Source organism: Taeniopygia guttata, chromosome 3 (assembly GCF_048771995.1).
Source record: "Taeniopygia guttata chromosome 3, bTaeGut7.mat, whole genome shotgun sequence".
Taxonomy (NCBI): domain Eukaryota; kingdom Metazoa; phylum Chordata; class Aves; order Passeriformes; family Estrildidae; genus Taeniopygia; species Taeniopygia guttata.
Window position 1 is genome coordinate 25,359,666 of NC_133027.1, and position 10,937 is coordinate 25,370,602.

General features: G+C 41.4%; 1 protein-coding gene across 2 annotated transcripts; it reads right to left on the reverse strand.

Moving 5' to 3' along the window:
- Positions 1-7,151, reverse strand: KLHL31 (kelch like family member 31). 2 transcript variants are annotated; one of them, XM_072926452.1, is made up of 3 exons: positions 6,942-7,151; positions 3,470-4,643; positions 1-1,681 (listed from the first exon to the last, which is right to left on the reverse strand). In XM_072926452.1, the coding sequence occupies exons 2-3, from the start codon at positions 4,639-4,641 to the stop codon at positions 949-951; spliced, it is 1,905 nt and encodes a 634-aa protein (XP_072782553.1). In that variant the 5' UTR covers positions 4,642-4,643; positions 6,942-7,151; the 3' UTR covers positions 1-948. The 2 variants fall into 2 exon arrangements, with proteins under 2 accessions (XP_072782553.1, XP_002195378.3); XM_002195342.7 differs by having other exon boundaries at positions 3,470-4,673; positions 6,942-7,149.
- Between the last annotated feature and the right edge of the window lie 3,786 nt (positions 7,152-10,937).

Sequence of the window (10,937 nt, forward strand, 5' to 3'; positions counted from 1 at the left end):
TTGCTTGAGTAATTTAAGGGAGTTTGCTCTGTGCATCTTCCCCATGTTCAGATGCCATTAGCCCTTGGTGTCTCTTGGCACAAACTCAGCTTTCAGGTTTTTCCACCTGGAATGAGAGGTGTGTCTCCCTGGCATGAGGAGGAGGATGAGGTGATGTTCCCTGGTGTAAACAGAGGTCAGGAGAGCCATCTGGCACCCGAAGTACCCCCTTGGGGCTGGCCCATTGTGCTTATGGGAGCTAAAGTATTTTGTGGATTCAGATCTTGAAAGCCATGTCACAGTATTTGATATAGGAATTAAAGGGTTTAATGGCAGAAGATGAGGAACTCTTTCCACCTTCTGAAAGAGAAAATGCTTTGAGAAGTTTTTGTGAATACCACTGCACCAAAAGGAAAGTATGCACATGCTATGTGTGGTATTTTTGGTTTGTCTTTTTTTCCCCTTCTTAGAAATGCTTAGAAAAGAACAAAACTTATCAATGTTATAATGACATGGCACATTTCTGATTGATATTGAGATTTATTACTAGTCATATTTAACCTTCATTTTGGGTTCTGAAAGTGTTTAAAACTTAGTATTAAAAAGCCTCATAACAATCTTCTGAAGCAAGTTTATCTCAATTTTACAGGTAAGGAAACCAAGGCATAAAGAAATTAAATGATTTGCCACAGATAGTATAGTAAAGTGGCAAAGTCAGGAAGAGAATGAAATTCTCTGGTTTTGAGTTAACTCTTTTTTCCTGCTAAGAAAATTCACCTTATCCCTAATGTGCTGTTGCATGTCACCTGTATTAAAGTTCATGAAAATTGGCCAGTCTGCACTGTTACAAAGCACATTTGCAAAGCCAATGGCTTTTTTTTTCTATATAAGCACAAAAATTCTACTTAAAGGGTTAATTATATTGCCATGCTGGTAAACATTTTTACTTATTGCTGGTTAGACCTGTCTTTAGATACTGACTGGGACAGAAGAAACTGAGCTAGCTCTGGACTCCCTTGTCTTGGTGTTGGGCATGGATATAGTACAACAAGATACGCCCACCGTGGCCTCAGGCAGCTCATCTTCCTCTGTCCATTCATTGAGGTCTGGGTTATAGCACTGAATGCATTTCTTGTACTTTTTCTCTATTTCATTCCAGCCGCCCACTAAATAAATTTTCCCGTTAAGGGTGGAGGCACCAGCCGTGCTAACTCCGGTTTGAAGCGGCGCCACGTAATTCCACTGCCCCGTGTATGGGCTGTAACGCTCCACAGGGAGAACGTCGACCCTTTCCGCTCGCCCCCCCAGCTGAGACCCACCCATCACGTAGACCCTCTCCAGAAGGGACACTGCGCAGTGCCAGCCCCTTGGGGTGCTGAGGCTGGCCTTATCCTGCCAGCTATCTTTGCTGGGGTCGTACATGCACACTGAGCGAGAGTAAGCGTTATTGATGTAACCTCCCGTGACCAGGATCTGGCCATCCACCACTGCGCTGGCATGGCAGCACCGGGGCACCTCCAGCGGGGCCTTCATCTGCCACTGATTAGTTGCAGGCACGTAGCACTCGACAGAGGAGAGGCAGCCCTCGGAGTTGCGGCCTCCCACTGCGAAGAGGAGGCCATTGAACACATTCAGGCTGAAGTGGGTGCGCCGCTGATTCATGTTTGCCAAGTGAATCCAGCTGTTGAAACGAGGGTCATATCTGAAAGAATTCAAAAAAGAAGGTAACAGTCTTACTTATTGCTCTGTAAATTATACCGGACTCCTATGCCACTGCTGCAAGAGCAAAGTTGCTAGAATTGTAGTTAATTAGTTAGCCTATTAAAGGTCAGCATAAAGAAACTGGTATTCCTGATTAAATTTCAAAATAAACCTAGCTTTTGATGGGAGAAAAAATATTTTTGTATCATTCAAACCTGGGATTATTTTAAAGAAGTAAATCTGATTCTCCTGTAATTTGATTTTGTACAATAACCTCATTAGAATACTGGGAAGAGATAATTTCAAGATACAATACAAATTTCAGAAGTTCTTTTGCAATTTACACCCACAGAAAAGATGTCTAAATTTACTCAGAGAGTTTTTGAAAACTTGAGGTTGTGATTTATACTTGCATCCTCTTCGTGCTTTCTAAATTGTGAGTATGCTTTCCTCGCCACTCCCATGGAGTAAGTTTTATGTGAAAAGAGCATCTGTGCTTTCTAACACCATTCCTAGCTGAAATAACATTCTTTGTCCTTGACATTTAAATGAGCAACTTTGAAGTAGGAAATGGCAAATTATGACTCCTGAAGATGCTGTGTGAAGTATATTAGTGGACCCACACTTCTGTTGCATGCTAAGGGGACCAGAGAATCACATGAGAAAAAGACTATGGGAAAGTAAATACTAATTGTCATTCAGTATTGTCATCTGCAAGTTCACAGACATAGTGACATCACATTATGTGACTTGACATGCTTAAGGTTAAAGGCACAGTGAGGATTCCTTCACTTTCTCCCTGCAACCCAGGACACAACTCCTTGTGACAATGTGAGGCATAGCTTAAGGGCAGAAGGTCAAGAGAGCAGATATTTTTATGACAAAGTAGACTACACAATAAAATTGATTTAGAGAATGTTCATCATTCAATAACTTTGTGTACTGGTTGATGTCCTCAGGAGAAGCGGACTGTTCCTTCTGGGAGAGAAAAGGAAGCATTGGTAGGACTGTGGCTGTGTAATGCCATTGCATGTCCATAGTCTGTTAGTAGATAAAAGGCAGATAAAACTTTTCCCACCCCAGCCTTTGCTTCAAGCTACTGTGCACTGCCAGCTTTTAGGCTGAACTATTGAAAAACTACTACTGCCCATGTGACATTGCATGCTAATGTATGCACTCTTCTGACATTGCTATCACCAGTGCAGTCTCAGATGACTATAGACAGGAACTGCAAAATTTTAGAAGCAAGGTATTATTTGGGGTACACTGTAAAAGACAGCCTTCAAGCATTGGTACCATTGTTTTTTAACTCTTGATAATAATGATAATAATAATAATTTAAAAAAAAGAGGATATGAAATTCAATATAAATGCTGTTGAAACTATGGGGAATGGTGAATAGAAAGTGAAGGCTATAATATCTAAAAGGTGTTTTTCCAAACTTTCTGTGAGGCATCAAAAACTTCTGAAAATTTGAGAAGTCTCCTCAGATCACCCCATGACTTCCTATTTATGTTCCTATCTATTTCCTTCACTTGGAATAAATTTTCTCAGTTTTTCCTCACTTCTCACTGTTCATGTGTAACCATGGTAAATTTTTTTGCATAACTTCAGTTGTATATTTCTGTTCATTCAAAGTTTCATATAGAATAGCATCTATACCTCCCCTACATTGTCCCCTTTCTCTTTATCCAAGTGGTTCAAATTGCATGACACAAGCCAGCTTCATTTATCTACCTGCTTTCTGTGGAATAGATATCTACATCTCTTTTAAAGAAATAGCAGTTACCTGCAGAAATTGCTGACTGCATGCTTGGCTTGGTTCCTGGCATCATTCTGGTCTTCCCCACCAGCCACATAGAGAAATCCATCCATCACTGTGACACACTGATTAAAACTTTTAGCAGGCATCTCACTTAGCTTCTTCCATCCATCTTCAGGATCTCTGTATAAGATGTCTCTGCTGAGAGACTTTTCTGTTAAAGCTGGGCGTCCCCCAACAGTAACTAAGACTCTGAAACCTCCACGGATCCTTGTTCTTCTGGACTGAAGTGTATTCTGGTGATAGGGAAGCAAGTGATAGTTCATGGCATCCACGAGGAGCTTATGGCAGTCTGCATCTTGCATCATTCTTGGCACAGTTTGAACATAATTGACAAGGTCTTGGGCTGAGATGGTACCAAAACGGATGTTACTTAAGAGGTTGGCAGCAAACTTTACTCTTTTTTGGTCAAATTCCAGCCATTTTATTGCAATCTGGAATGCAACAATTTCAGAAGGCAACTGTAAGTCATCATCTGCAAGAAGTTCATTAATCTGATCAAAAGTAAGTTTTAGGAACTGATCAGTTTCTGAAAATTCAATGAAGTTGTCTTTAATAAATTTGTGCGCTGCTTCCTTGGTTGTTTTTAGTCCGTATGTTTCTGCAATATTGGCAATGTACATGCAGTTCTCAACACTGATTTCTTGGACTAGAAAATCACAGCACATCTTTGTAAGGGTGTGAATCTGTAGATAAATTGCTGTGGAAATGATACTACCTATTGTGTAAAGTGAGAGAGTAAGTTTTCCAGTGTAAGCATAGGTGATAACAGTAGCTAGACCCACTGGGGACACATCATTGAGATCCACTCTTTGAGTAGATGGATCTTTCTTTAAGATGTTGTGAAAGTATTCACTGCTTGAAGCCATCACTACCTTATGAACATTGAATGATTTGGTTTTGGTACTGATAGTCAAGTCACAAAGGAAATTTTCTTGTCTCATTTTGGTTAGACCTTCCAAGAGGTTTGGGCAGTATGATGGGTCAGAAACCTCAGACGAGATGCAGCTGAAACCATTTCCTCCTTCCAAGAGTCCATTCAAGCCATTTAGTTTACCGAGGGGTCCATCTTCCACAATGATAGTAGTTTCGTTGATATCTGCTTTGTTCTTTTTCACATTCTTCTTCTTAGGGGCCATGACTGCAATGAAATATTACAGCCAAACACTTGCTAAAAATAAAATTAAACACCACAGTTGTGAAATTTAATAACTGTGATTATGCAACAAATCTAATCTTTGTCACTACATATAATGTCACAAAACCAAACACATAGGATAATCTGTCTTCCTAAATTCTAGGTTGCAGCATGGCTGCTTATTAATAACAAGTAATACTCCAACTGTGAAGAATATACCTACAAGTAATTCAGTAATTCCTTTTTGTTTTAAATAACAAGATCATAAGTTAACATTCACATATTATCACAAGATTCAGAGAGTTAAATTCTCTAAATGGGTTTGCCAGAGTGTAGAATTTTGTATATACTTATTTAGATCAGACAGGTTCTAGACCTGAATCCATTAGCCTGAAGCACAGGAAAGATATGGACCCCCAACTTTATTCATCCTTACTACAGCGCTGCTACAGACTTACAGATGAGTTCAGTACTTGACCAGGAAATATTACGAATGGGAAAAATTCTTAAAGAAACAAAAGCCAGATGAGACATAAAGAGCAAGAGGATTTTGATATGATGCCATATTGATTTTAGATTTAGGTCCTGCTTGAAACTGCTTCCAGGTTTTTGTAACTTTTGGTTTTATAGACTGATAGTGTTCTATTTCCTCTGTCAGATGCACAGATACTTTCTGCTCATAGCATACTTTGATCACTTTGCAGGATCAGTAATTTGAAATCTATAATCCTACTTTTAGGATTTTGTAGCGATTTAGGGAGAAGATATTTAACTTCTATTTGAAAAAATGTCACACACACTCTATCAGGATGTGTTATTTTAAACAAGTTCTGCATAGGGAAGGTAAGAATCAATCCCATAGTTATGTTAGAACTCATATTTGAATGGCATATATCAACTCTAGGTGAGCTCTCAATGAAATAAAGAGCCCCATTTTTGTCAAATGTGATGTGAGACAGCTGCTAGTAACAAAGGAGTTACTTTGAACAAATACATGTATGTGCAAATATACTTGAAAGAAAGCACTGATCTTCAGTAACCCAGTTTAAACAGAATGGTGGAGATCAGCATTCAAATAGATTTAAACATAGTATTTAACTCCAGTATATCCATTGATTTTAAAACAATTTACACATGCTAATTTACTTTGTGATCCTTGCAGTCATAAAATCTCGAACATGAAAAAATGCTAATTAATGATAAATCACATAACTGGTTTATTGTAGATAATTAAATCAAAATACTTCAGTAATATTTCAATCTAGAATCTCAGCACATAATTTCTTCCTTAAGCACAGAGCATGTAACAAAATGGCAATGTAATTATAGAAAGGAATGGTTGCTGCCTGTGAGCCCCAGCAGTCTTTTGCTGCTGCTGCTGCTGGGTGCTGGCCATGTGCAGAGCAGGCGAGGGAGAGGCCATGTGTGCCCAGAGTGTCAGTGTCAGCCTGTGCTGACGTGAGCTGTGATCCCTGATATGCCAGTGTGCCAGCACAGGGGTCAGCTGCTGCCCGGCTCCCCCGCTCTGCCTGCATTCCAGGGGCTGCATCTGTTGAGACCTATCAGAGTCACCTCCCAGAATAGCAACCTCCCAGCAGCTTGCCATTTTAAGACAGGTTCAGTTGAAGATATAGCTGGTGTTTTAGTACACTTGGTTGTAACACAAATTTTGTTGCAAAAACCCGATGATGTTGCAAGTGTTGCAAATATTTGTTGGCATGAAAAAGAAGCAAAACAAATCTTTTGGATAACTTTTTATGTTATACACATAGTTATAGCTTTGCATATTAATAGCCACAATCTTAAAATTGGCGAGGGAATATTATTTTGGCAACCTTATTGTTGTTCTAAGTATTTTCAGAGACTTGTAACTTAAAATTTTTAAAACATGTAGCACTTAATGCTTATTGCCTCATTGCAGAGCTGATTTAAACGCAACATTTTAAGCTCTCTCTTCAAAAATGCTCACTATCCAAAGTTTTTTCCTGAGAAAGGCTTTTTCATCAGCAGAAATTTCACAAGCTAGCTTAGTGTGCAAGCACTGCAAGTGACGTGACATGCAAACCAACTGAAACAAATCAAACAATCCTATAATAAAACCAAGTTACTGAACTTTGAAAACCCTGAGAGATTTGGTTTTCTATGATTGTTTGCTTTCACCTACTTTATTTTAGCTTAAGTGTCAGTCATGCCAAAGAACACTTGGGGTCCCAAAATAATGCATTATACCAACCAGCCTCCCCCTGCTTTAAAATGCCACTTTCTAAAAACTATCAAAGTGAGGAGTTAAAAACCTCTTACCCTCCTAAGAAAGATACTGTCCCAGAGCTGTCCTTGAAAATGCCTCTTCCTTGGCGAACACAGAAAGAGTGGGGAAAAAAGAGTGAGGAAGATCAGAGGCCACTTAAGTCCCAGCTCACTGGTTTTCAGTGAGGCACTTCACTGTCACAGTGAGCTCTCGACCGGAGCCTGTGCTCGGGTGCTCTTTAAAATGACCCCTCCTCTCCATGCCTTGCTCCCTGCCTCTGCCCAGCCACAGGAGCTCAGCTTCCCTGGGCTGCCTGGCTACTGGAACTCGGGAGGACAAGCCTGGATCCTGCAAATGCACAGGTACAGGGGAGGAAAGGGAGGGGAAGGTGAGATAACTGCAGCAGGTAATAACTTCCTCAGGTAAGTGCAGGGTGAACCACTGGGTTCAGCTCCCAGCTGGGAGCCTGGGTGAATGCCCTATGGTTAGGGAAGGGTACAGGTTTAGACTGGACATAAGGAAGACACTTTATGATGGGGGTGGTGAGGCACTGGAACAGGTTGCACAGAGAAGCTGTGGATGCCCCATCCCTGGAAGTGTTCAAGCCAGGTTGGACGGAACTCTAAAAAACTTTGTCTAGCAGAAGATGTCCCACGGCAGGGGGGTTGGAACTGCATGGTCTCTGAAGGCCCCATCAAAACCCATTCAATGATTATTACTATTCTATGACCTAGAATAACATACAGAAAACACCATAGAAATTCTGGCACTTTACACTTAGATTTTCCATGCTTAACTCCAGGCAGAGGAAAGGAGACCAGCTGATGGGGATTCAGGCATGTTCTGTTTTGTGGAGTTAAATCACTGCTTCCATAAAGAGTTGCCACAGCTCTCAAAGATTATGGCTCACATCATGATACCTTTTCAAAGATGTGAACTTTGATCTTCTGTCTCTCATGTGTGTATCCTGACTTGGGGGGTTATACCATACACTGGAATAATTTATCTCTGCATCCTTACCAGGTATCCTCAGGAGTAATATAAAGCCAAACCTCCACATCCCAGGAGAATTTAATCCCATAAGAGAGATAAATAGAGTGCAAGTGAGCAAGGGAAGGGAAGAGTACTGGGGGAAGTGGAAGTCTGAGAACAGGAAGATTTTCCTTTGGCTGTGCTTTGTATAATGCTTAATCATATAGATTTATTTGGCTGCCTTCAGGCTCAGATGGGCTTTTACAACAACCACTGGAAAGTAACTCTTGTCATTTTGAACAAAAGGGCATTGCTGTGTGGGTGGAGGTAAGAATGAAAAAACAGAATAGGAAATTAGAGTCAGTCAAATGTGTGAAATGAGAGTGGATGAGAGGGACATAAGGCTCAGCCCTCCTTACAGCAACAAGGCAACTAGCTTTCCTTTTAAAAAATAGGGCCACAGCTATGAAAAACTAAGGACAAAGCCTCATTTTCGTAGAATCACAGAATACCAGGTTGGAAGGAATACCAAGGATCACCTGGTCCCACCTTTCTTGGCAATAGCATTGTCTTGACAACACGGCCCAGCTCCCTCTTCAGGCAAATCTTACAAGTGTCCAACCTTGGGGAATCCACCACTTAGTTTTCCCTGGGGAGATTATATTACCATTGTGAAAAATTTTCTTCTTGTGTCAAATCGTAATCTTCTCAGGAGTAATTTGTAGCCATCCCCCTTCACCTTTTCCTTATGATTTCCTTCAAAAAGGGAGTCTCCATCAACTATGTTGTCATGGTTTGATACTGGCCAAATGCCAGGCACCCATAAGAGTCGCTTGCTCGCCTTCCCTGATACAGCTGGGTAGAGGAGACAAAAATAACGAAGGTTTCATGAGTGAGATAAGGACCGGGAGAAATATTTCAAGGGCAAACCAAGCTCAATTTAAGTTGTAAAGTGAATTTATTACTAACAAAATCAGAGGAGGGTAACCAGACATAAAACAAGACCTTAAACCACTGCTCCCCCCCCCCCCCCCAGCCTCTCCCTCCTTCTCACCGACAGCACAGGAAGACAGGGCATGGGGGTTTGGTCAGTTCATCACCCGAGGAGAGGAGTCATCCCCTGCGAGGCCATGGGGTCCCTCCCACGGGAGACGGAGGGACTTAATTAACTCCTCCAGCGTGGTTCTCTTCTCACCAGCAGTCTTCCCAAAACTGCTGCAATGTGAGTCTCTCCCACGGGCAGAGTCCTCCCAAACCTGCTGCGACGTGGGTCACTCTTCCAGGGGTGCAGTCCGCCAAGGACAGGCTGCTCCAGCCTGGAAGCAGGGGCTCTCCCTCTCCATTCGGGTCTTCCACTGGATCACAGCCTCCTCCAGGCATTCACCTACTCTGGTGTGGGTACCTCCCCCACGGGCTGCAGGTGGATCTCTGCATTCCCTGTGGATCCCCAGGGGCTGCGGGTGGATCTTCAAATGCACTAATCTGAATGTATTGGGTAGTCACACCAGTAATGCCTTTAGGAAGGGTGAAATTCCTTATGCAGACAGGAGGCAAATGTGAAAACATATTGAATTTTAGTGTGAACTGTAGTCTTTTAAAAAAAAGAGATGGAAAAGAAATGTAGGGGTTTTTTTTAAGCTGCTGAATTAATGAAAAAAACAACATTGTTAGGAACAAATGCACAGGGCTTGGTTTCACAGAGGTGGCTCTGGGTTCCTGTGTTCAGCAAGGCACCCAGCCCCAGTGGGTCACAGACCTCTCCCTGCACTTGATTATCTCCTCCCACTTCCTTGCCTAGTTTTGCCAGTCAAGCCTCATTGATCCATCCCCTGAAATTCTCACCAGGCTCTTCTCCTGAGCTCAGACAAAGCGTATTCCTCTTTCTGGTTTCAGTCTTTCCTTGGAAACTCCCTAAGCACTGGCAATAGGGCATAGGGAGGGCTTAAAGGTTAGAAGAGCGTTTGCAAGCCTTCAGCAGAGCTGATGGTACAACACACCCCTTGAGCATGCAGTGTCAGAACAAGTTTTGGAGCAATATTTGTGTGTATGTCAAGCCCACTTCTTCCTAAGAGCAGTCATGCATCAATGCCAAACAAAAAAATATTTGTAATAATCAGCATTGACTGCAGTTTTGAAGGACTGAGTAAACATGGAATTCTTTCCTCTTGGCAGTTATGACAAGCAACATGAAAAATGCTTCAGTTAGGTCTGGGCTAAAAATATTTTTCGTGTTCTAGGAAAACTTTTAAGATTTTAAATTTTGTTTTTGCTGTCATGAAATAATGATCTTTCAGAATAATTAGGCAGCAAGAACATCTTCCTCATCCCAGGAAATCCAGTAGTTTGATAATTAGGCTTTCAAACAACATATGGGAATTCCAGCTTCAATTACATAATCCATATGACAATCTGACCCTTAATTTCCCCACTCAATAATGACTTTAATCATAATGCTGGTGTGGGCTGAATTTTTCCAAAGATTTCTTCTGCATAAATGCTACTCTGTATAAATAATGTTATACTATTTGGGCCAGAAAACTGAAGAGTGACTAGCTGGGAATGGCCTATTTTAAGGTAGGGTTGATGAAGTATCTGCATTCTGTGAAGATGAGTTAATTATTTCTGTAAAATAAAAACATGAGTATGGTACCTGGAGAGACAGTCTGCACCAGGGACCTGGACTTATTTTTTCCATTTCCAACTGGAGTGCTCTACCTACTGTATTGCCCTATCAGCTATTTTGGTTTCTCTGCTGATGAATTTGTTATAAAGGGTGCCAAGCTGTAATAAGATCTATTTTGCAAGAGCAGCAATCCTAACATGCAAACACCAGACTTTTGCCTACTTAAAATTCTGTAGTAGTTCAGACTGGATGCACTTTTTTTAAACACTTCCCTCCAACACCACTTTAATGAGTGAAAGGTGTTCTGTGTACCTGTTATTATTACATCTACAGTAACTTCACAGGAAATTCTGCAATTACACATCTTTAGGAGGGACTCGTTCATCTTGGGAGTCTTACAAGCACATGCTCAGCCCTGGCAAGCTCCATGGCAAAGATCTCGCTTCAGATGCGC